This window comes from Marmota monax, unplaced genomic scaffold (assembly GCF_021218885.2).
Source record: "Marmota monax isolate L192 unplaced genomic scaffold, Marmota_monax_Labrador192_F-V1.1 WCK01_AAM20220418_F8-fsc00020, whole genome shotgun sequence".
In the NCBI taxonomy this organism is placed as follows: Eukaryota; Metazoa; Chordata; class Mammalia; order Rodentia; family Sciuridae; genus Marmota; species Marmota monax.
Genome location: NW_026692912.1, coordinates 16,266,861 through 16,293,534, shown reverse-complemented (window position 1 = coordinate 16,293,534; position 26,674 = coordinate 16,266,861). Strand labels below are relative to the sequence as shown.

The 26,674-nt window shown below is 36.0% G+C and overlaps 1 protein-coding gene across 5 annotated transcripts in view; it reads left to right on the top strand.

Moving 5' to 3' along the window:
* Rc3h2 (ring finger and CCCH-type domains 2) overlaps nucleotides 1-22,055 on the top strand; it is a 56,154-nt gene extending 34,099 nt beyond the window's left edge. For 2 of the 5 annotated variants that reach the window (XM_046451658.2, XM_046451657.2), the window contains 12 exons: nucleotides 2,581-2,889; nucleotides 7,450-7,664; nucleotides 10,290-10,723; nucleotides 11,307-11,474; nucleotides 13,794-13,940; nucleotides 14,273-14,486; nucleotides 14,728-14,812; nucleotides 15,074-15,155; nucleotides 15,254-15,388; nucleotides 15,738-15,845; nucleotides 15,940-16,088; nucleotides 16,723-22,055. In XM_046451658.2, the coding sequence (XP_046307614.1) occupies nucleotides 2,581-2,889; nucleotides 7,450-7,664; nucleotides 10,290-10,723; nucleotides 11,307-11,474; nucleotides 13,794-13,940; nucleotides 14,273-14,486; nucleotides 14,728-14,812; nucleotides 15,074-15,155; nucleotides 15,254-15,388; nucleotides 15,738-15,845; nucleotides 15,940-16,088; nucleotides 16,723-16,918 (2,242 nt within the window). In that variant the 3' untranslated portion in view covers nucleotides 16,919-22,055. The remainder of the gene's footprint in view (nucleotides 1-2,580; nucleotides 2,890-7,449; nucleotides 7,665-10,289; nucleotides 10,724-11,306; nucleotides 11,475-13,793; nucleotides 13,941-14,272; nucleotides 14,487-14,727; nucleotides 14,813-15,073; nucleotides 15,156-15,253; nucleotides 15,389-15,737; nucleotides 15,846-15,939; nucleotides 16,089-16,722) is intronic. The other 3 variants (XM_046451660.2, XM_046451659.2, XM_058581696.1) reach the window with 3 other exon arrangements.
* The last annotated feature ends 4,619 nt before the right edge of the window (nucleotides 22,056-26,674 follow it).

Below are 26,674 nucleotides of genomic sequence, written 5' to 3'. Positions count from 1 at the left end.
AGAGGAAAGAATGATTGAATGGGAGATGGTTTAGAATGACATTTAAGTAGACATTGTAATGAAATAAATAGAAAGATAGTTACAGAATTGAAGTCTATGAGGAGACAAATCGTCTTGAGACACATAAGTGAGGCACAAGTGGAAAGATTTGCTTTAGGAACAGGAACTCTATGTCTCTTTCTTAGAAAGAGTGCTTGATTATAGATACAGGAAGGTTAGTAGAATTGGTTATAGTAAGATAATTCTCAATTCATCTCTTTTCTTTGTTAAGAGGGATACAATATCACATACAATATATAATATCACTCTGGAGGGTGGAATGGAAAAGGTTGTTAGATGTAGAAAAGTAGATTTAGTAAATAAATGTATTAATGATTTGCTTGGCCATTTTAAATAGTTCATAATTTTGAACTAGAATCTATAAAGCATATTGCACCTTTTTTCTCCACCAACATTTAACTGCTCTGCTTGGGAACAGGCAAGAGAGGAATTAATGGTAGATATTGGATTCTAAGATGGGAGTACTTCTAAGTACTTGAGGGGACTTATGGATGATTTAAAAATAGGAAGCAGTTGGGTTTCTCAAGTATGAACTGCAAATTCTGTTTCACCCTTTAGCTGCCCAGATGCTAGAAGTTCATTATGAACCCTGACTCCTCACTCAGTTTTCCACACTTGGTTAAGTTTTGACTTCTCCTAATTCCTGTTTTTTGAGAATTCACATACAAAACTTTTATTTTTTGCTTGCTTAACCACCTTATGAATATCTGAAATTGTCATTTGAGTATGGCTAGCAAGGCACAAGTGAGCATTTTGTATAAGAAATTGGAAGAGAAGAATAAGCAGCCTTCAGAAAGTGTTGGAAAGCACAGGGGTTTCTGATCTCTTCATGCCATCAAATTGCCTTTGAAATATAGGTCTGCTCATGTTCCTCCTCCTCTAAGAAGTAATCATTGGTTCCCTCAGTGTTTACGCAATGACATATAAATTGGCCATCACCAGTCTTCTTATAGTACTGGGATTAAACTCAGATGTGCTTTTTTTTTTTTTTTTTAAACATTCCCACCCTACCCCTATCCCCTTTTGGTGGGGACAGGGACTCCTTAAGTTTCTAAGGATCTCACTAAATTAATGAAGCTGGCTTTGAACCCACCTTCATTCCCAAGTCGCTGGGATTACAGGCATGCGCCATTGTACCTTGTTTTTATTGTGTTTCATCTTTTTTTGTTTTGTTTTGTTATAAACTTCATGTGCCTATTATTCAACCTTCAGCCAGCCTGTTCTGGGAGCCCTTGTCTTTTATTAAGCTTCATCTTCCCTATCAGTGTATGTATATGGTAAGACAGAAAGAGAAAGGATTGAATAATGAAGCTGTTGATAGATCTTGAAGGACTAAAAGGGAAACTATTATGAAAGCATTGCTTGTCACTAAAACTATATTACTATGTTTATGCATAATATTAATATCACATTTAGACATAATGATGACCCCAAATGTATGTAGACTTTTTTTCATTCATGTAAAACTTAATTTCTCACCACTTAAAAATATTGGAGAGAGCTGGGCATAGTGGTGCACACCTGTAATCCCAGCAGCTCAGGAGACTGAGGCAGGAGGATCGCAAAGCCAGCCTCAGCAAAAGTGAGGCACTAAGCAACTCAGTGAGACCCTATCTGTAAATAAAATAGGGCTGGGGATGTGGCTCAGTGGTCAAATGTCCCTGAGTTCAATCCCCCCTAAAAAAGAATGAGTTTTGGGCTAGGCACAGTAACATATGCCTGTAATCCCTGCAGCTTGATGGGAGACTGAGGCAGGAGGATCTCAAGTTCAAAGCTAGCCTCAGCAACTTAGCAAAGTCCTAAGCAACTCAGTGAGACTCTGTCTCTCTAAATAAGATAAAAAGGGCTGGGGATGTAGCTTTTTTGTTAAGCACCCTGGGTTTAATCCCTGGTAACAAACCCCTCCACCCCAACCCCCGCTAAAAAATTGAGTTTTGTGGCTGTGTTTGGTGTTAGCTGCAATCCCAGTGACTCAGGAGTCTGAGGCAAGAGGATCACAAGTTTGGAACCAGACTGTGCAATTTAGTGAGACTTTTGTTTTTTGAGACAGGGTCTTGCTAAATTGCCAAGGCTGGCCTCAAACTTCAGATCCTCCTGACTTAGCCTCCGAAATAACTGAAGGATGCTTTCAATTCTTGTATATCTTTCCTCTTCATTCTGTGTTTCCCAATCAAATTTGGTGCTGGTTCTTGTTGGTTTTACATATTTTACTTTATATTTCAATTATATAAGATCTTCAAGCATTTTCTTTCCACTCAATAAAAATTGTTCTCTGAATACATGTGTACCTTGGTTGCTATATTACTTTTGTGTCTATGTATACATGTACATTATAGACATATGTAAATAGTATCTATATTTTCATGTGTCATTTGTAACAGTACATTTGGTATAGACTATTTGATATTTAGCTAAAGAAACTTTTCAAAACTGTTTTGTTTTTTAAACATATTTCCCATTGCCTTTTTCTTCCTTAGAATAAGTTTTAGAACGATATTCACCAATGTTGTTTTTAAACAGGTATCGATTAAGGAACAAAAAGATCAATGCGACTGTAAGAACGTTTCCTCTTCTAAATAAAGTTGGTGTAAACAACACTGTCACAACCACAGCCGGAAATGTCATTTCTGTCATAGGAAGTACTGAAACAACCGGGAAAATTGTTCCAAGTACAAATGGAATATCAAATGCAGAAAACAGTGTTTCCCAGCTAATCCCACGTAGTACTGACAGTACTTTAAGAGCTCTGGAGTCTGTGAAGAAAGTGGGGAAGGTTGGCACTAATGGTCAGAATGCTGCTGGGCCCTCTGCAGAGTCTGTAACTGAAAAGTAGGTATTAGGTAAAAGGCTTAATAAGACTTCTTTATCCTTTTTAGAAATGCCTGAGTACTGTTTTTTTAATCCCGAAGAATAGCAGTTAATTAGAGTTTTTATATAGAATGAAAAATTTGCGTTTTAATCATGGCTGTACAATTGAATAGCTCTGTAAACTTGGAAAGTCACTTCAACTCTGAGTTTTGTTTCCTCAACTATACACTAAAGGAGGTTGGACCAGAATTGGGTTTTTCATACCATATTTCCTTGAACTTCAGGAATGATGCCATAGAGGTGCCAGAAAGGAACTAAGTAGAAACCTAAACAGGTAAGAGGCTCAGCCTCTAGCCCTATTTAAATCAAAGCACTTCTACTTCATACTTTACAATGATGCATAGTAATAAAGAAAGAGGGGAATCTTTGTAGCAAAACTCTTTGGGCTCACATTATAGTTCACTGTTTCTCAACTTTAATCTTTCTTCCTTAGTTTACCCATTCATAAAATTAGAATACCTGTTTGATGGACTGGGGTGGAACATATGCCCGGCATTTACTAGGCCCTGGGCTCAATTCCCAGCTATATACATACACGCACGCACAAACACACATCACCCACACACATTATAAAAGAACACCTAACTTCATATATTGGTTATGAGAATTAGATGAGTTTACTGCATTGTGTACTTTAAACTGAATCTTATGGTTAGTAAGCACTCAACGAACATCTGCCTCATTATTATTATTTTTACCAGCATTGTTGTTGTTGGGTGTCAGCATGAGATTGATTTAGCAAAAGGTTTTGTTGCCTTAATAAAAATGTTTTAAGCCAGGTGCAGTGGTGCACAAGTTCCAGGCCACTCTCGACAATTTAATTAGACCCTTTCTCAAGGTAAAAATTAAAAGGATTGCAGATGTATCCCCTGGATTCAGTCCCACATATGAGAGAGAGAGAGAGAAAAGAAGTGTTAGGTCTGGGTGGTGTGTTGCTCAGTGGTAGAGCACTTTCCTAGACCCTGGGTTCAAACCCCAGTACAACAAAGAAAAAAACTTTTAAAACTGCAGATGATTTGAAAAGTTATTTCTAATTCTAAAATCTCATACTTTGGTATTCTTTTGAGGTTTCAAATCTGAGTTAAAGTATTTTCAGATTTTTTGCCCATAAAGTCTGTCAGCATCTATTACATGAGTACTATACTGTGCTGTGCACACAGTAAACTGCTGCTCACTTCATGTAACAAAGGATAAATAGGTAAAAAGTAATAATTCTCTACTTTTGCATATGATAAGGAAATTGTTTGTTAAAGGACCCTTATGATCTTCACTGAGATATCTTACAAAAATATGTATCAAAAATATTGTCTAGTAAATATTATCTGTATACTTATTGTGCATTCCATTTTTAGCACAGTTGGAAATACCTGAGACATAAGATATCTCTGCCTTTAAGGGATTTATGATGCTGTTGTTGTAGAGACAGCATTTACACAAATGAAGCACACTGGAGGGGGATTAAAGGTTAGGAAATTTTATATTGCTGGGAGAAACATGGGAGCAGATTTTAGACAAACAATAAAATGGGTTAAGTTATATGGAATACTGAGGAGACCAGCCTTTTAGAAATAATAGTTTATATTAGGAATTGGTGTAAAATAGGATTAGATAGCTAGATTGATGTTGGATTATGAGGTCCTTATGTTGCATATGTTTGGGAAATTGACTTTTAAAGGGCTTTGGCAAGGTTAAAGTAAAACATTTTATATCCATACAGTGGAATATCGTTCATCAAGAAGAAGTACTGTTGTGTGTTATAGAATGGGTGAATCCACATTTTGCCAAGTGAAAGAAGTTGGATATAAGACACCACTTACAATTTCATTTATGTGAAATGTCCTAAACAGGCAAATCCATAGAAACAGAAAATAGATTAATGGTGGCTGTGGACATAGGGTAGTGTTGGAATGGGGAATTGAATGTTAATGTGTCAAGTTTCTCTAGAGAATGATGAAAATATTTCAAAATTAAATAGTAGTGATAGTTGGAAAATCTTGGGAATGTTCCAAAAGCCAATGAATTGCACACCTCAAAGGGTGAATTATAGATCAATTTTTAGTTTATTTTTCTTTGTGATACTTTACCACTGAGCTATCTCCCTGGCCCCTATATCTCAATTTTTTAAAAAGTACATTAACAGTGAAAAAGCTGCTGATAATAAATAAATATAAGTAAATAAATCCCTTATTTTTCCTTCAGTTATTATGGGTCACCTAATAAGTGCTAAATACCAGGCCAGCTGGTGTAGCTAATGAAAATGAGCTGTGGATATACTCTTGCCTCCAGAGGTCTTCCAGTGTAGTCTGTGAGATGGACATGTAAATAGATATCATATAATATAATCTGAAAAGTTTGCAATGAAATTTGTATTCCAGTTGTTATTGGAACACAGGAAAAAGGATAACTAATTCTTTATTTTTTTTTTTACTTGTAAAATGCACTTTGATACATCATATATAGATGGAGAATAATTTCTCATTCTTCTGGTTGTACATGATGTAGAATCCCACTGGTCAATAGGGTAATAATGTCTGTCTGATTCATTCTACTATCTTTCCTACCCCCATACATCCTCCCCTCCCTTCACTTCCCTCCACCTGAGGATAACTAATTCTACAGGGAGATATTGTGGAAGACTTTTAGAGGTAAAGTGACAACACCTGAACTAGTTCTAAAAGTATGCATAGCAAGGCAGGAAGATCTTTGTGGATAGAGGAAGCAACACAAGCAAAAACATGGAGTTACAAGGGGAATTGTTTGGAAGGAAAACCTAGAATCCTGGAAATCATCTAGGATAAAACTAATTACCACTTATAATTTCATTTATGTGAAATGAAACTAATCATCTATCTCCCTGACTAGTATGTAGCTGAAGATTAATTAGCTTTGTCCTGAAGTCTGGATTTTGGGGATAGCTTGCATGCTTTTCTGAGATTACATTTAACTTTTCATGAATTTTTATGATAAATCTTATTTGCCATTTCAAAGTACTAATTCAGATTTTTAGTATATAACATTTTGACATGGAACGACCAGATTATCTATGTAGAACACTTAGTATAGTGCCTAAAATGTATTCAGTGACTGTTCTGTAAATGTTGTTGTTATTATTAAAAGGAAATTCTAATCATTTTCCTATTGCTTGTGTTTAACTTAAAGAATAAACAAAACCCTAAAATATCTTTAAACTCCAAGCCAAGATATTTGTATTTACTGTTTTACCCACATTTCCTTATTTATTTTCTACCTTTTTTTTTTTTTTTTTTTTTTTAATAGTGCTAGGGACTGAACCCAGGGCCTTACCACTGAGCTATTACCCCCAGCTCTATTTCTACTTTTTTTTTTTTTTTTGGTACCTGGGATTGAACCCAGGAGCGATTAACCACTGAGCCACATCCCAAGCCCTTTTTTATATTTTATTTAGAGACATAATCTTTCTGAGTTGCTTAGAACTTCGCCAAGTTGCTGAGGCTGGTTTTGAACTTACAGTCTTTCTGCCTTGACCTCCCCAGCTGCTGAGACAGCAGGCATGTGTCATCATACCCATCCTATTTTCTACACTTTAAGATATAATTATACATAGAAATAAACATCTGCTAGGCTAATCTACCATGCTAGGCTTAAAGACAGTCTATACACTTTATTGTTTATATTCGAGCATTAAAGGGACTTTTCTAGTTTAAGGGGAAATCCTCTTAAATCTGATTGGGAGCCAATATTCTGAATTCCTTCATAATAACAAGATCATTTTCTTGAGTCACCACATATTTAAAAATAGCTTTGTTGAAGTTTGACTTCTTAAAGGGTATCAAGCTATGATAAGATGGTCTCAGCTGATTACTTGGTACTCAATCCAGAAAATTCTGTTTTGTTTAAAACAAGGTAAAAGGCTTGAGTATTTTGCATCAGTTTAATGAGTTATTTCCTTGGCATTTCATTCATTCAGCAGATGCTTACTGAGTATCTACTGTGTGCCAGGAGTTATTTTATCTGTCCAACTAGTGTTTACTACCTCTTAGGAACTGTTCTAGGTACCAGGGATATGAGGGTTAACAAAACAGACAAATAATTCTCTTATATTACATTTCAGCTAATCTAATTCTTAATAGAGAACAACTCTTGCTTACTATGTCTGCCTTATTTGTCCCAAAGAATTCTACTGGTTGACTGATGTTTTTCTTGGGAACTTATTAAACAGAATTTTATTTATTTTTTTTAATTTCCTTTAGGAAAAATCTTTGTTTAAAGAGGCGTAAAAGGGACTGATGAGTCACTATATTGCCTAGTATTTGTTTTCATTTCTTGTTTCCCACACCAGAATATAAGATGTTACTGTAATCTTGTAAATTAACAGTATAAGGTGATAGTGAAAATCTTTGCCTTTATTTATCACTGGAAATATCTGAAGTGTTTTCTATTAATAGCTTCACTGTTTAAGTTTATGAAAAATTTCTACAGAGGAAGACTTAACAGTCATGGATAGTGATTTACCCTCTGCCCTTTGTTATATTTTCTCTCCAGTAAAATTGGTTCTCCACCCAAGACTCCTGTAAGTAACATAACTGCTACCTCAGCTGGGCCCTCTAATGTTGGAACAGAACTGAATTCTGTGCCTCCAAAATCCAGCCCATTTCTCACTAGAGTACCAGTATACACTCAGCATTCTGAAAACATTCAGTATTTTCAAGATCCAAGGACTCAGATACCTTTTGAAGTCCCACAGTACCCACAGACAGGTAAGTAATTTTAGATAATTCTAAGAAAAAAAAGAAACTGTCATCTAACATTTGTTATAATAAATGAGTGAATAATTTATATTTTTCTAGAATGTTTGCATTAAAAAGTTAATCTTTTTGACATTAATATGACCTGTAAGTTTTCTCCCTGATGTAAAAATCTTTGATTCTAGATGCTAGTATATAGATTTTCATTAATATATGTATTGTGAATACACAGAAAGAGACTCAGTGATAGGTAATTCAAAGGGGTGGTTAAAACATGAGCTTATATGTCATCTTAACCAAAGAACAATAAAACTAGAAAACTGACAAGAGAAAAGGAGCCCAGTATCCAAGTGCATGCCTGTAATCAGAGACTCAGGCCAGCCTCAACAACTTAGCAAGATGCCATCTCAAAATAAAAAGGGCTGGCAGAGTGGCTCCGTGGTAGAGGTTCTATGGCTTCAGTCTCTAGTACCACCAAAATAAAAAAGGAAAAGGACTTCAAATTTCTAGTGTGGCACATTGTGGGAAGCTAGATAAATGGGGGAACTACTGGAGGTTAAGGGCTAGTCAGTAAGGTTTTTATGCTTCCCATGGTGCCACCTTCAGGCCAATAAGAATCTAAAATTGTCTCTGGTGATTACAATTACAAATGTTATATACTGTGTTTAGGCATATAGGAAGAAGACAGATCTTTTTTCTTGATTTTGCTGCTTTTCATTTGTCTTCAGCTCAGAATAATCCTTGTGCAAAAAGTTATACATCATGGTAATCTGCCACCCTTTAGTCTATGCCTGTTTTGTTTCCTTTCTTTTTAGTAAGTGATACAAAAACATAAAAATTATATATATTAATGGAGTACCATGTGATATATTGATAATGTGTTTACATTGTATTAAGGTTTAAATCAGGTTAAACATACCCATCTCCTTAAATATATATCGTTTCTTTATGATGAAAACATTCAAAAATTCTTTCTTCTAGCTTTTTGAAATATATCTAGTACATAGTTAATATCTGTAGTCACCCAAAATCCTTTCTTCTAGCTCTTTGAAATATGTGTAGTACATAATTGGTATCTATAGTCACCCTACTGTGCAGTAACACACCAGAACTTCTTACTCCTAACTAACTGTAACCCCATCTCTCTCTTCCCCCTACTCTCCCTAACTTCTGGAGAAAGTATGGTAACCATCATATATGAGATCAATTATTTAGATTCCATGTATGAGTGAGATCTTGCAATACTTGGTTTTCTGTGCTTAGGTTATGTGACTTAACATTATGATTTCCAGTTCCATCCATGTTGTCACACATGGCAGGATTTTATCCTTTTTATGGCTGAAAAGTATTCCACTGTGCATATTACCACATTTTCTTAATCTATTCATTGGTTGTTGGGCACTTAGGTTGTTTCCATTTCTTGGCTATTGTGAATAGTGCTGCAATAAACAGGGAGTGCAGATGTCTCTTCCACGTATTAATTTCCTTTCCTTGAATATAATACCAAGTAGTAGGATTTCTGGATCATATGATACTTCTATTTTTAATTATTTAAGTAACTATTATACTGTTTTCCATAATGACTATACTAATTTACTTTCTCACTAACGTGTACAAGGGTTCCCTGTTCTCCACTTCCTTACTAGCACTTGCTTATGGTTAGTGTTTTTGATAATAGCCATTCTGACTGGAGTGAGTTTGTGTTTTCCTGATTATTAGTGACGTTGAGCATTTCTGCATATACATGTTGTCCATTTGTGTGTCTTCTTTTGAAAAATGTTTATTTGGGTCTATTGCTTATATTTTTTGGGTAATTTGTTTTACTATTAAATATTCTGATACCTTTTATATTCTGGGTATTAACCCCCTCTCAGATATAAATTTTATAAATATTTTCTCTCATTCTATAGGTTGCCTTTGCACTCTGATGATTGTTTCCATTGATGAGGAAAAGCTTTATTGATACAATTCTATTGTCTGTTTTTGTCTTTGTTTCCTGTGTGCTTAAAATTATAAATTGTCTAAAAAATCCTTGCTCATTCCAATGTCCTAAAGCATTTCCCCTTTGTTTTCTTTTGGCACTTTCATAGTTAAATCTTTCGTACATTTTGAGTTGGTTTTTAGACTAGTTAGAGATAGGGATCTGGTTTCATTCTTCTGCATGTGAATGTCAAGATACCAATCAAATAGAGTCCCATGAATAACTTTTCAAGGCATTCTGTAAATTCCCTGGAATGATATGCAAATTGTTACTTATGTATGCTTATATACAATTTTGGAAAGAAAGTGAACAATTTATATGGATTTTATAAGAGGTCTTTGACCTCTGCTCCCAAAATGGTTAATAAGATTCAATGATGTAATAATTGAAAATCTATAGCAGTGGCTACCCTAAAGGAAATCTACCAGCCATCTGTTAATAGCTCTGTCAGATGTTTTTAAGGAGCAGTTTAACAAAGTGTTAACTGTTAATGATTTTCATATAATGGTACCTTGAAAATGTGTAGCTTCTTTACAGGTAAATATCAGTGCTTACTATTGTATTTCCTCTGATTAAAGGCTACTTTAGTTTAAACCATTATAAAATGTTGAATTTTACTAAGATAACATTAAATATTCCTCTTTCCAATTTTCAAGGATACTACCCACCACCTCCAACGGTACCAGCTGGTGTGGCTCCCTGTGTTCCTCGCTTTGTGAGGTCCAATAATGTTCCAGAGTCCTCCCTCCCACCTGCTTCCATGCCATATGCCGATCATTACAGTACATTTTCCCCTCGAGATCGAATGAATTCTTCTCCTTACCAACCTCCTCCTCCTCAGCAGTATGGACCAGTTCCTCCAGTACCTTCTGGAATGTATGCTCCTGTGTACGACAGCAGGCGCATCTGGCGTCCACCCATGTACCAACGAGATGACATTATTAGAAGCAATTCTTTACCTCCAATGGATGTGATGCACTCATCTGTCTATCAGACATCTTTGAGGGAAAGATATAACTCGTTAGATGGATATTATTCAGTGGCTTGTCAGCCACCAAGTGAGCCAAGGACGACGGTGCCTTTACCAAGGGTAAGTAATAATGGAAATAGAAATGCTACTGTAGTGTAGAAAAAGAGCCAATGTATGGAGTCAAACCACCCAGACTCCTGACTTCTCCTCTTACTAATTGCTTGACTTACAAAAGTTACTTGACCTCCCTATGCTTCAGTTTTTTCTTCTGTTTGGTAGAAATAATAGTACCTACCTCATAAGGCTATTGTGAGAATTAAATTAGAAAAACAAAGCTCTTAGTACTAGGCCTGATACATATGGCACATGCTCAATAAATATGTTCCAATAGGAAACTGATAGGAAGATAAAAAGTGATCTCAAATATAAGGACAGAGCCTTTTTTTCAGTATCTATGTATATACAAATGACTTCACTACTAAAAAGTGCTCAGATTTCACTTAATATCAGTTGAATAAATATTAAACTTTCTGTTAAGTGTGGAGAATAGACTAGGAGACTTTCCTGCTTTTTTTTTTTTTAACTTTATTTTTTTCTTGTCCCAGCAATATCATAAACTGTTTACATTATTTTCACAGAGCATAGTTGAATTTATTCACTACTCCCTAGATGATCAAGATTGTTTCTTTTATCCCCCACTTAGGAACCTTGTGGTCATTTGAAAACCAGTTGCGAGGAGCAGATACGAAGAAAGCCAGATCAGTGGGCACAGTACCACACTCAGAAAGCACCTGTCTCTTCAACTCTTCCTGTTGCAACACAGTCACCAACACCACCTTCTCCTCTATTCAGTGTAGACTTCCGCACAGATGTAAGAAAGGTTTTAATCACTTGATTTGTGGGATCGGTCAAATAGCTGACTTCAAATTATTCAAATCAGGGCTAGCTATTTGGGATATTTTGCAGTGGTTTGGTGTGCAGTTGAATTTAGTTCAATAAACAGTGAGTGTATAAACAGAATGAGTATCAACATATAACAAACATACAATGGTTAGTTAAGTATTATGAGACTCTGAAGACCATTGAGGCATAGTCCTTTACCAAGAATTCAGGATCTTTTCAGCATTATAGTTTTTATTTTTATGCTGTGCTTTTTGTTTGTTTTATTTGGTGATACTGATCAAACCCAAAGCATTACATACTCCTTACCACTAAGGTGTACACCAAGACCCAACTGATGGATGCTTAGCATGCTGGAGGTCCTGGTTTTGACCCCAGCACCTCCCAAAATTAAGATTTGTATGTGTCATTCATCGAATACTTACTCATTCCAGGCACTATACTAAGCATTTTCACAATGCTATTTTATTTAATTCTCACAAAAACCTTAAGGGGCAGGTATTATCCTTATTTTATAGATTAAGATTCCTACTCAGAGAAGGATCTTTCAGCCTATAAGTAGCTGGTATTTGTATCCCAGTCTTATCTGAGGCATTTTTCTTCTGTCCTTCACAAGAGGTCCAGAATTGCTTATTATTCCTGCCATTTACTTCACTGTTAACTATTGTTCTTGGCAATATAAAACAAGTTTTTTGTGCCAGGATGATTTCAGTTTAAACTGCTGTTTTTAGTACTGTTATATTTAGAAAAAGATAGTTATTTTTTTTAAACATTTCCTCTAGTTTACTCCCCACTCCCAGAGGTTCTGATATAAAATATTTTTTTCCAAGTCTTCTCATTTTAAATTTTAAACAAACATAAATTTAGAGAATAATGAACTCCATGTACTCATCATTACCCATCATCCAGCTTCCACAACTGTCACCTTAGCCAAACTTGTTCCAACTGGATTTGGGGGGCAGAGGGTACCAGGGATTGAATTTAGGGGCACTCAACCACTGAGCCATATCCCCAGCCCTGTTTTGTATTTTATTTAAAGACAGGGTCTCACTAAGTTGCTTAGTGCCTCCCTTTTGCTGGGGCTGGCTTTGGAATTGTGATCTTCCTGCTTCAACCTCCTAAGCTTCGGGGATTACAAGCTTGCGCCACTGTACTCTGCCCAACTGGATTATTTTGAAGTCATCCTAGATACAGTTTTTTTGCCCATAAATATTTCAGTAAAGCATGCAACTTTTAAACTAGATTCAAATTTGTCTCTCCAAACTTACACTTCCTCAAAGCAGATAAACATCTTAGCAACAGAGCAGTAGAACTGCCACTTGCTTGATAGAAAAAATATGTTTTTGCCAGGTTTAATAGCACATGCCTATAATCTCAGTGGTTTGGGAGGCTGAGACATGCGTATCACAACTTCAGAGTCATCCTCACCAATTTGGCAAGGCCCTACACAACTTAGTTAAGACCCTGTCTCAAAATTTTTAAAAAAGTAATGGGGAGGCTGGGGATGTGGCTCAGTGGTCAAGTGTAACTTAACACCTGGGTTCAATCCCTGGTACCAAAATTTTAAAAAAATATATTTTCATTTTTTTATGTACTGATTTAGGAAATAAGTATTTTCCTGAGATTCAGGTCTGCTATCAGCTAGCAAGATGACTTGGAACAAGTTATTTTAACCTTTTATTTTTATTTTATTATTTTTTTATTTTTTTAATGTGGTGTTGAGTATCGACATCACATCAGTACTTCACAAATGCTAGGCAAGTGCTCTATTACCACTGAACCACACAACCCCAGCCCCTATTTTAACGTTTTAACAATTCTCACAAATTTAGTATTCTGGTCCCTTAATATTCTTTATAGTACCTTTAAAATTTATTCTTCTCTTTTTCTAGCTCTGGAGCCACATTTGAATTCCTTCTGTTCTTTATTTAGTACTGTGTGGTTTATCAGTTATGTTCCTTTATTCACACATGTTGTTTTCTTCTCAAGAAAATTATAAACTTTAAGACATGGACTGTGATCTCTGTGCCTATGTATTTATTTTCTTTTGCCTTTTAAATTTTTTTAGCACACTCTCTTCCATGTCTACAACAGATTATAAATATTTATTGATTGGTTTTGATAATATTAGTCAGGAGTTTCTTCTCAGCACTTAAAGGACAAAGTAAAAAGAAACTGTGCTGTTATTGAAAGTACAATTGTTAATTTAATAGTTACTTTATATTAGTTAGAAGTTTGTAAGTTTAAGTTTCATACTGTCTTCCTTTTTTCTCCTCCTCTCCCCAATCAGTTCTCTGAGACTGTGAGTGGTACAAAATTTGAAGAAGATCATCTTTCCCATTATTCTCCCTGGTCCTGTGGTACCATAGGCTCCTGCATAAATGCCATCGATTCAGAGCCGAAAGATGTAATTGCTAATTCAAATGCTGTGTTAATGGTATGATTTTTCTGGGGTGGGAAATTTGGGGGTGGGGAAGATAATGCATGTTGACTCAAGTTTTAGAATGAATGGTTTTATCTTCCTGTTGCTTTGTAGTTCTGTAAGCATCAGGGTTATATTTAGGTAAGTCTGAAATAAATTGCATTTAATGTTTAAAGTACATGAATAGTTCTCTGGTTTAGTATAGTTGTTGGATTATTATTGAGATCTACAGCAGGTATTAAATTTACCAAAAAGCAACTAATTACAGATCTTTTGATAATGTATACTGTACCACTAATTCAAGTAATTGCTAGCAGTCTTTTATTGATATTCTTTGGTTTATGCAGGACCTGGACAGTGGAGATGTTAAGAGAAGAGTGCATTTATTTGAAACTCAGAGAAGGACAAAAGAAGAAGATCCAATAATTCCCTTTAGTGATGGACCTATCATCTCAAAATGGGGTGCAATTTCCCGATCTTCACGCACAGGTTACCATACTACGGATCCTGTCCAGGCTACTGCTTCCCAAGGAAGTGCAACTAAGCCCATCAGCGTATCGGGTAATCCATTTAATTAATATTTAGCCTGATATATCCTAATCTCTGTGCTTTTATTCCCCAGTCGATGAGACCAATAACATTTCCTTCCATTTAGTAATCATAGTAAACTTAGATTTAAATGGTTTAATCAGGATCTTGTAGCTAGTGGGATAAAATATACATCATTTTTGAAAAGTATAATTCACATCTGTACACTGATTTTTCATATTTCTACTCATTGTTTCTTTCTATCTTTCTATAGATTATGTCCCTTATGTCAATGCTGTTGATTCAAGGTGGAGTTCATATGGCAGTGATGCCACATCATCAGCGCACTATATTGAACGGTAACATTACTCTTAATTCTTTAGGATTCTCCGTTGTCTGACTTGTTTGTGTCCTCAGAATATAAAACCTACCCTGAGTTGTCCATAAAATATGCTTAGCTAATTTGAGCTATGTAATAAATGTCTGAAGAAAAGTTTACATTGGGAATATTGACTGAAAGTTTGAGAGTTGGTCAGTCACATACAGCATATTATGGTCATTATTGCTTTGATTGCTGCATGTATTTCATTTTATTACAATAAACATATTTCTCTTTAAAGGGATAGATTCATTGTTACTGATTTATCTGGTCATAGAAAGCATTCCAGTACTGGAGACCTTTTGAGCATTGAACTTCAGCAGGTAAGCTCTATATAACTCAGTTTTGATTTTTAAAACCTAGGATGATGATTGAAAGCTATAGTTAGCAGCTAAGTTTGTTTTCCTCTCTTCTCGTGTAGGCCAAGAGTAACTCATTACTTCTTCAGAGGGAGGCTAATGCTCTTGCCATGCAACAGAAGTGGAATTCCCTGGATGAAGGCCGTCACCTTACCTTAAATCTTCTAAGCAAGGAGATTGAACTGAGAAATGGAGAGGTAAAGAAACAGAACCTCTGGGCTGGGGGTGTAGCTCAGTTGGTAGAGCTTGTCTCGCAAGCACAAGGCCCTGGGTTTAATCCCCATTACCAAAAAAAAAACCAGAAACTGAACCTCTCAGCTTCATGCTATTTGCTCTCTGCTGCAGCCCATTGGTTTATACCATTATTTTAGTGCATTTTAGTGTTCCTTTTTCTGGTGGACTATTGATTACACTTAAAATTTATAGTAAAAATGAGATTGTAGTCTTAGATTTCCTAACTCATTCTTTAGTTAAATTATTGGGATTCCCACTTTAAATTAAAGGGACACCCTACAGATATAAAATTAGTATTTTTCTTATTTACAGAGTGATTATACCGAAGATGCAGCAGATACTAAGCCTGATAGAGATATTGAGTTAGAGCTTTCAGCACTTGATACTGATGAACCTGATGGACAAAGTGAACAAATTGAAGTAAGTGCCACAGTTACTTAGAAGGCTTTGTTCATTGGAAATTAGAAAGTATAAGTTACTTTGATTCCAAAGGATTAACACTTTGTTTTCCTAGGAAATCCTGGACATGCAACTTGGTATCAGTTCTCAAAATGATCAGTTGCTGAATGGAACTGCAGTTGAAAATGGGCATCCAGTCCAGCAGCACCAGAAGGAGCCACTAAAGCAGAAGAGACAGAGTTTAGGTGAAGATCATGTGATTCTGTGAGTGTTAGACAGAAAATTCATAACCAGTGGGCACAGGGCATGAATACATAGAGAAGTAGCTACTGTATTAGTTTCATTTTTGCTTCATGTTATGAGAAAAGAACTTTATATAATAGGGTAGTGATTTTTGACCAGTCTGGATTTTTAGGGGAAAAGGTGAATTTGAACTAACAGAGTAGTCCATTGTAGTAACATGAAACTTGCTTTTTTTATCGGGATAAAAGTTAGTTTGTGCTCCAACATTAGGTTAGTCTTCAGTTTGGCCATACTTCTAGGCTACAGAATGGAGAATTAGAACCTAAATGAAGTGTTTCTTGTTTTTAAAATCATTTTAAGGTTTTCTTGGATACCATGTTGCCATTTTGTATAATTTCTGCCCAAAATATGAGTTTAATCTTGAACCTGACAGTTTGTATGGCCTTAAACTAATCAGTATTTTAATTTTTTATTGTATTTTTTGGAAAATGGGACTTTTTTAATGATTTTTGATACTTTTTATTGATAAAGAAGACTTGCTTTTTGCTGGGGAATCTTGAAAGTTTGATATAAATTTCATTAAGCCTATATGGTTATTCTTAAAAAGTTTTCACTTAAAGCTAATTTGTTTTCATTGTCATTTATTTTCTCTCAGGGAGGAGCAAAAAACAATTCTGCCGGTAACTTCTTGCTTTAACCAGCCACTTCCAGTGTCTATTAGCAATGCAAGTTGCCTCCCCATCACCACATCGGTCAGTGTTGGCAGCCTCATTCTGAAAACTCATGTTATGTCCGAAGATAAAAACGACTTTTTAAAACCTGTTGCAAATGGGAAGATGGTTAACAGCTAAAAGGAGGTTCATCTTTCAAATTTGTGACCACACCATGGAAGCATTTACACTAGCTTTTTATATATATAATATATATTATATAATGTATATTTTTTTTAAAAAAAAAGATATTACTGGGGGCATCCATTTCCTGTGGACTCTTTGATACTTCAAGCCCTCTTGCATTATTAGCATTATGAAAAAAAAAAAGAAAATTTACTTTACTAGGGTAATACGTTCACTTTCCAGAAGTGATTGGAATTTGGACAACATTTAACTTAAGCTTCAAGCAGCTTTTTATGAGTTTGTAGCAATCCGGTGCAGTAACTGAGCCATTTCCTACTTAAATGGCTTCTATAGAAAATTAACAACTCAGTTATTAAACTAGCAGGATCCTACAATGATACATCTAGTGAAAGTAGACTTAATTAACTTATTTATTTCTATTTTATGTTTCACTGAGAGAAATTTCCATCTCATTCCAGCTGCTTTATTTATCTTTTTCATGGGACTTTGCATGAATTTTTTTTCTTTTTTCTTTTCTTTCTTTCTTTTTTTTTTTTTTTAAATTTTGAAGAGTGGAGTTAGACGTTCTTACCATAGAATTTTACAGGGTTATATACTAGCTTTCTTTACTGCATTATATGTAGGAGTGTGGTGCAGTGCTTTTATCTGTAGCATTTAATTTTTTTGATTTTCCATTTTTCAAAAATAGTTTTTTCTGCTTTATTAATATTTACACACAGGCTACTTGTTGAAGTAATTAATTAAAAATATAACCAAGTGCCTAAGTCTTTCAGCTGATGTACTAGATATTAAATTCTCCTAAGTTATGCAGAATCGTTTTTACAATTTTGATAAATTATGCACTAATGTAATGGCAGTTTTTTAAAATGCAGATTTAAGCCTGTACATTATTGAATCTGATGACTTGGCAAAAGAATCAGGTGCTTTCAGCTTTCTTGAGAAAACCCTGTATGTAGCGTTTGCACTGACTAACAAGATGGTATTGCTGGGTTTTTAATTTAAAATAATTAATTTGGATGTTCATTGCATTATCTTGGTTAAATATTGTTTATTGTTACTTCATGTTGGGGTTTTAATTTTCCTTGTTTTCTGACTGTTAGGTTGATAAGACTATGAACCATGTATAGTAGAACATTGGCTAACATTTACTCATACTTAAAAACATGAATAATATCTGCCCTGCCATAATGTGACTGAAATTGTTTTGACTTGGCATCTGAAAGTATGCAGTATGTTCAACCAGCCGTGCCTCAGATTTGTAGGAGGTATTTTATTGAAACATAAATTTCAGTCAACATTTGAAAACAAAAGCTGGGCATTCCTTCCTGGTGATCTTGCCTATAGTTTGTCTTTTTGTTTTTCCTTCATTTCTTTAAGATTAGTTTGACTTTTATTATTATTTTTTTAATTAACTTCTGTGAAGTTGTTTACTCTGAAAATTGTACTGGAATATTTTAAGCCAAGCTGATCTTTCACCAGGTGTACTGTATGTAAGGGCTTTTCCTGCTAGCAAGATGCTTAAACAGGATCATGTTATTGGTCGTCTGAGCTATTTAGTTATTTTACAAAACCACAGCATTGTATCAGATAAGATTTTGATAAAAGTTTTGTGCACATTTCCAGGGGTGGGAGGGTTGACATTTCCCTGAAATTTCTTGATCAGAATGAGTAAATACTGGTGTTTGATACCTGTCTTAACGAACATGCTCATAAGGTGACTGATAAGTTGTAAATATACCTGAGAAACAAAGGGGTAGTTTTGATATTCTGGTGTCAGTATGGAAGATCTTACACATTTATTTAATACTCAAATGTATGAAGATGTTTGTTTGTAGCATAACAGCACAGTAGCCTTGACTTAATTTCCTTTGGTTAGTATTATACCTTTTTGCCATGGCCAGTGCTCCCCATCCCTACAAAGACATTTTATTTATTTCACTCTGTAATCTGAAATGAATAGGAACAAGAGTTTTAAACCATGTTATTACATTAACTTATTTCTGACATTATAAATTAGCCTAGGATATTACAGGAACATGATTGTTATATAATTTATATCAGAACCTTTCTATAAATATTACATTTTAAATGCTTCCAATGTACTTTATTTGCTGTTTGTAATTCTAAAAAGGATATGCAAACCAGTCTGTCTATTTCATGGATATTTAATAGTGAGATCTTCCATGTTGAAGGTAATGTATTTTTTTTTAAGATTTTAAAATTGCTATTTTGTTACAAAATAGAGACCTATTAACAGTTCGAGAGCTCCTTATGTGCCCTCAGGGAAAGAACCCTCTGTGCAACAGAACTACACAGAACATCTTCAGCACGTTCTGAGGGTGAATATATACTACATAAATTGATCTTGTGTATTTAACCTTATCTTTTTAATTTTAAAATTGAAATTTTGAAACTTGGTTGTGCTCTGCTGGAGGGGGTTGGGATAAACTGCTTAGGTGTTTGCCTACTTGTCCAGTAAATTACATTTGCATCACTGTATGTATATACCTGCCACCTTATTGGTATGTCACAGAACATTTATATTAAAATAATGCTTGTCTTGCAGCAGGTGATCCCATAAAACATAACTCCCTATTCTTAATATGTTGCTCTCTTTCTCATTAACAACATAGGAATTGTTTCTGTGTTGAGATTATTCTGCTTTGCATCTTTCTGTATGTGGTGGCCACCTTCTGCCTGTCATGGTGGATTTTAATGTGAAGTAAAGCCATTGGTTTCCTACCACTTTAGAAGAAAACAGCTCATCTAATCTTTCTTCAAAATGGTACCTACTGATGTCATAGAGGAAAATTGTACAGTCAGACCTAGAGTGTGACTTAACATTGAGGACCAGGGTCATTTGCCCCTTTTACCAACATGTTGTGATGTACACATATTTGGAATCAAAGGCTACAAAGCAACAGGAGAGAAAACTTTATAATGTTGGTAACTAAACTCTGTTGCCAATCAGGAAAAAGCAATCTGAGGTCTGGAAATCGGGAAAGTGGTGGTTTCTTTCTTTTTTGTGTTTTTCTTTTTTGAATTTCTAAGTCTCATTCCAAAGTCCATTTGCCTCATTTAGATGCTATGGATGTAGTATCAGTAGTTCTTTGTGTGTGTGTGTGTGGTGTGTGTGTGGTCTCATTTCATTTTATGAATTCTGAGAAAGTTATATATGTATTTCTTCCTAGTTGGTACCCAAACAAATCAGATTCCCTTGCCTTTGCTGCAGTGACTTACTTTCAATGCCATGTGATGAACCAGTGTCACACGTGAAAAGTTGTGCATTGTAATTTTCAAGAAAAGGTAGTTCATTAGGCCAGTGACACTGATTTTCCTCCTCTGTTAGGTCTTTAGTAAGAGAATAGTAATTGAAACCTCACATACTAAAACTGAAATTGTCACTCAGATTTCAAAGTGGTGTTAAGTATATAAGTAACATTCCAGTCTTACCTATTGGCTTGAGAAAATACAAAATGCACAGAAATTCATAGGAATTTTAAATTGAATCATTTAAACATTTAAAAATATATATTCTAAAAACCATCTGCCTTGCTTTTGCATTTTGAATGTTAAAGCCCATGTTGTCTCCTTAACAGGGGTGGAATTTGTAACAGTCAGATTCCATGAGTGATTTCAATTTTGAATCTGAGTGTTTCTTCCCTAGCTTCTTTAAGTCATTTTCTGAGCAGGCTGTCACCAGTATTGGTAACTGATCATTAAAGGGAAAAGTTGGATTGCAACTATGTATTAGTTTCCTGGAAGAACTTTCCTGTGTTTTAGTGAATGAAGAATGTTGATGGGATCACTTACTGTATGTAACTCCTATATAAGGACCCCTTCTGCAAGCAGAACACAAATGAGCGTGCTCGTGGAGTATCCCATTTTCTGGATAAATAAGTTTGCTAGTAACTTCTTTATACTAGCAGTTTCTTTGTATCCCTTTGCTGGCAAGGGAATATAAGGAGTCAAGACCACAGATTAAAACACCCCACATTTGAGTGGAGATGTGTGTTTACTCCAAGAGCAGTTATTCCCCCCAAGTCTGAAACTAGCAGTTTGTGTGCGCGCGCGCGCATGTGTGTGTGTGTGTGTGTGTGTGTGTGTGTGTGTGTGTTTGGGGTTTTGTTTTGTTTTTTGTTTTTAACATAAAATTTAAAAAATATCCCCAAACCAGTGGAAAACAGACACTGGCTGCACTTAGTACTGCCAAAAGCCAAGGTCATTTGCACATATTCCATCAACCTGTCAAGAATTAGGCCTCCCTTTATAACTCAAGGCATGGAAGTGCATGCATTCTCTTAGCTGGGCAAACAGTTATACTGTAGTTGTGATACAACACATGTGGCTTTTATTTGTACTGCACATATCCACTGTACAGCCACTTGGGAGTATCGTGGTTAGCTTGCAGCAACTGCTGTCTGCATTTATACTGTTTATTGCATATTCTTTTCCCTGGAAGTGAAAGAGAAATGTTTTTCTTGTTGCATTGATTACACTTTATAAATTGCTTAGCTGGAAAGTTTGGGAAAAGAGGCCTGTTTGTCAATTGTACAACCGATTGTGAAGCTCTAGTGTGAATATTTTTACGTCTGTATTAGACATTTTCTTTGCAAATCTATTGTTCGATTGAAATGTAAATGAAATTAAAGATGGTGTACACCCATCATGTAAAAAGCAGGCACCATCTCTAAGATGGATTTAATGCTCATTTTTAAGGCATATACTCAGCTTCTATTTAAAACTATAATTTAAAATAATTCTGTACAATGAAATGGGGAATATATATGGGAATAAATTCTATTCCATTTATTTCAATTTGAATTTCCAAATTGTAATGTTTCCCTTTGTGCTATAGGAATAGGATTAAATGGGGGAAGGCTAGGATTTATAAGGCCTGTATATGGGGGGAGGGCAGAGATGGAACAATGAGGGTTGTGATGATAGTGAATAGCAAAGAGTGAATTCTGTGTGTTTTTGCTGTAGCACTGAAGTGAAGAGATATTAGCTTTGGCTGTTCACAAAATAGAGCATCATGATTTTCAGTGTTTGAGAGAAATTTGATGGAAAAGTTTGCAGTACTTGACATGTATTTGCATGCACAAAATAAAATTATTTGTCCACCTTAAAAGTTGTTTAGTGTCAATGTTAAGTTTGTGATATATTTAATTGTCTCAATTTTCTTGTTTTTTTTTTTTTGGCTTAACAAAGCTACCAGAACACTCCTTAAGTGGGGATTTAAATGGTCACCTGCAGGACTGGGGATGTGGTTCAGTACTAGAGTACTTTCCTAGTATACATGAGGCCCTTGGTTTGATCCCCAGCATCATTATACACACACACACACACACACACATAAAAACACACATCCATGTGTCATTGGGAAGGATCTGAAATGAATGAGTACACCCAAGGAGGCAAGGAGGTTGAAATATTCAATTCTATTTGTCACTTCATTTAAAATAGAGCACTTTTAGCCAGGTACAGTGCATATGCCTGTAATCCCAGTGGTTTAGGAATCTGAGGCAGGAGGATCACGAATTCAAAGCCAGCTTCAGCATGAGGTGCTAAGCAACTCAGTGAGACCTTGTCTCTAAGTAAAATACAAAATAGGACTGGGGATGTGGCTCAGCGGTTGAGCTTCCCTGAGTTCAATCCCCAGTAACCCCCCGCCCCACACCAAGAAACAGCACTTTTTAAGTGGAAGACAAGGATGTAGATAATAACTGAGTATGCAGTCAAGATAACTAATAACTAATGCCCACAAAATGTGTCAAAAGTATGAAGACAATTCTGTGGATCTCAGAATATGAATAGAGAATGGCCTGAATGAATCTAGACAGCATTTCTACTGGGCCTTGTGTAATTTTATTCATATGCTCATCTGATATATTTTAAGCCCCTGTCTGTGCTGATCATATAGGTTATTTAGGTGTATGAAACATGAGCCCTTTCTAAAATGAAGTTTTTAAAAATAGAAGCATGAGGTTTTTTTCTCCGGAAGCTCATAGAAAGTCACATTTCCCAAGCTTATAGAGATTCTTTCTTCTCTATGAGATGACTTCTGAAGATTTTGAAAACAGAGTAACATTTCACTGAACAGATGAGAGAAGAAAGCCTTGCTTGGATGGCAACCCATGTGATATTAAAATCCTTCTCTATCAATATTATAATACCTGTTTTATACTTGTTAATAGATGTTACGTAAATTGCCAAGATTCTATGACTAGAAGGTAGTGGAGAGTCAGATTTCTGATTCAGGTCTGTCCTTTTTCTACCTCCAAAAGAAGTCGTGATTGTGGTTGGATCCTATTTTTGCCTAAGTGTTTACAGTGAAAGGGGTTTAAGGAATGTTGATTTACTGAGTAATGATATAGCTAACCCTTAGAGCACTTAATTTGTTCCAGACAGTTCTAAATGCTGTAGTATATTATCACTTAGGACCATTATTGTTGCCATTTGCAGACAAGAAAACTGAGGCACAGACCTTGGAGAATTTGCCCACGGTCACATAAACAGAAGATGGATGGAGAGTTCTTTGAAGGACATTGACTACCATACTAAAAAGAGACTCTAAGGGAGTTTTAGAAGTTGAAGAGTTTTCAGTAATAAAAAGATCACTTGGGCAGTAATGTGAAAGGTGAAGTTGGAGATAGAATAGCAGGGAGGCCAGGTCAACAATATATAAGCAAGAAGTGTTGATAGCATAAGCAGGGATGGAGGAAAAGAAATGGAATTGAAAGTAGGACAGAGCATTATCTTTGGGTTTGGTAATGTAATTCCATATACAAAATTCCCTTTGTATATGGAATTACCTCTTGATGTTCATGTTTTTGTTTTCCTCCCTTTCAATTCTCATCTCTAAACACTAGAACCACTCTACAATTCTGACATTTTGAAAGGTGCTCAATAAATGAAATACTGTCTATGGGCTTTTGAGATTGGCTTTCCCCCCAACTCGGTATCATCCTTTGATATCCATTCACATTTTTGCATGTGTTTATTCCTTATACTTCTTAGTATTCCCTGGTATGGATATACCATGGTTTTTTTTTTTAAACATTGACACATTAAAGGGTCAGGTTTCAGGGGGTTGAGTCTAGCTTCATGATGTCTGCTGTCAGCAGGTTGACTAACATCTAGGAATGCCATACCCAAAGGCAGAGCAAGAGAAGGGGACACACAAAGGACGTTTCCGTGGAACATTCTATCCCAAACAGGGCAAAAGGGTAGTATTACCAAGGAATAGGTGAGTGTAGCTCAATTCCCTGGGTGACACGCCTACATCTGAAGACACGCCCTCAACTTCCTGGACCAGGACAATGTCCAGGTCACTACAAAACTTAGTGATGGGTCAACGCCTCTTGCTTCAGGATGCAAGGCGTGAATCATTCAGAGTGGCTCCCCACTTAGGGCCTTGCTAAATTGCTGAGGTTGGTCTTGAACTTGTAATCCTCCTGCCTCAGCCTCCTGAGTCACTGGGACTATAGGCTTGTGCTGCCTCATCCAGCTCACAGGTGAATTCTATTAAACATTTAAGGAGAAATAATGCCAATTTTGCCAAAACTATTTCAGAAAGTGGAAGAGGATGGAACTTCCAAATAGTTTTATTAGGCCAACATGAGAGCAGAACCAGACAATATTACAAGGAAAATTTCAGATTAATATTCCTAATGAATAAAGATGTAAAAATCCTTAAGATGTTATATGATAAGCATTTTAACATATAACACATACATATACATGATATATATGTATTATACACGCATGCAAATAAACATGAAGTATAATGCAAGTTCAAATAGAGTTTATTTCAGAATACAAATTTGGTTTAGAATTTGAAAATCTATGAGAACTTGTCTCAAAAAGGACTAAGGATATAGCTCAGAGGTAAAACACTCCTAGGTTCAATCACTGGTACCTGCCACCCCTCCCCAAAAAAAACATTAGAAAGAAATTTAGAGCTGCGTGCAGTTGTGCACGCCTGTAATCCCAATGGTTTTAGGAGGCTGAGACAGAAGGATCACAAGTTCAAAACCAGCCTCAGCAATTTAGCAAGGCCCTGAGCAACTTAGTGAGGCCCTAAGCAACTTAGTGAGACCCTGTCTCTAAATAAAATGTATTAAAAAGAAATGGGATGTGGCTCAATGGTTAAGCTCCCCTGAGTTCAATCCCTGGTATCAAAAAAAGAAAGAAAAGAAAAAGAAGAAGAAAGGAAATGAAAAGAGGGAGGGGGAGAAGAGAGAAGAGAGAGGAAGCGACAAGCCATCTGGACAGAGGATCTCAAACAGTCTTCATACTACTTGATGTCATTCAGAACCACCTCTCTTTAAAAAAAAAAAAATCTCTAGACCCTTTATACAGTCATATATCACTTAAGAACCTGGGATATGTTCTGGGAAATGCATTGTTAGGGGATTTCATCATGCAAACATCATAGAATACACTAAGAAACTAAGAAGGCTATGATGTCACTAGGTGACAAAATCTTATGGGACCAGTTATATATATGCAGCCCATCATTGACAAAGATGTCATTATTTGGAGCATGCTTGTACTTATATATAACAATAATGATCCAGAGAAAAGGACAAATTTGTTCTAAATTCACAAAAATATTAATGGAAAAAAATGTTACACAAGAAAGTTGATGGAAAACTCAATCTTGTTTTCTCATATCATGTATGATATGAGCTCCCAGATAACATAGATGAGAGGACCAGGTACACACAGTCAAGCAGTCTTGATCAAACTGAGGACTGGCTGATCATTACCTCAGGATTGGTTGGCTGGAACTTGTGGGTGGAGTTAAGAAAGTTGAGGTAGCCTGGGGGATATTTTCATCACTTTACAAGATGTTTATCAGTCAGGCCTGTTCCTGGAATCCAAGGTGACTGATTCAGAGCAAAAAAGACAAATGCAAAATGGAGGTAGAGTTGCCATGTTTTTCATGTTTGCAGGCCCAAATGAAGAGTTAGTGTTTTTAGCAAAAGCTGCCCTTAGGTTCTTGTTACTATTAGGTCGGTGGTGGCAACTTGGTGGCAACTTAGAACAAAGCAGCCCGCGCCGGAGAACAACATCAATCAGATGCCGGCGAAAATGCCTGTCAATCAGCCAGATCTCCTGACTAACGCCTGTCAATCAGCAGGACCCCCTGGCCAATCCTGGAGTTCAGCCAACTCCCCTGACCAACTCCAAGGGGGCAAGGGACCCTACAAACACCTTTTCCTGTCCCAAGCCCTTCCCTTCCTGCTGTAAACCCCATAAAAGTCCAGTCTGGTCGAGCTTCCACCTGGTTTCTCCTCAGACCCTTCCCCTGTCCCCTCTGTGGGTCTGATCGAGTTCCGGGAGTGATATCTCAATAAAGCCTGTTCAGCGGCCCTTTTAAATCTGCCTCCTTTGGTCGCTGCCTCCCCCGCCTGATCTGACAGTTACGATATTCCTGACAGATGCAAGAGAATTTCCCAACAAAGCCGCCACTGGTTATGTTTCTGTATAACATACAATCAGAAGCCTAAATATATTAGAAGCAACACCAATGAAGGTGTTGGGAATAGCAGGTATTATTAACTACAAAAAATCATTCCTAAGCTTTAATACATATAAGCATTTAATATCTACCTCCCAGTATAAATATGCTTGAGATCATAGAGTCTTGTGGCTGGTTGAAAGAGTGTTCAAATGAATGCACAAGGCCCTGGGTTCAATCCCCAGCACCACACACACACACACACACACACACAAAATCAT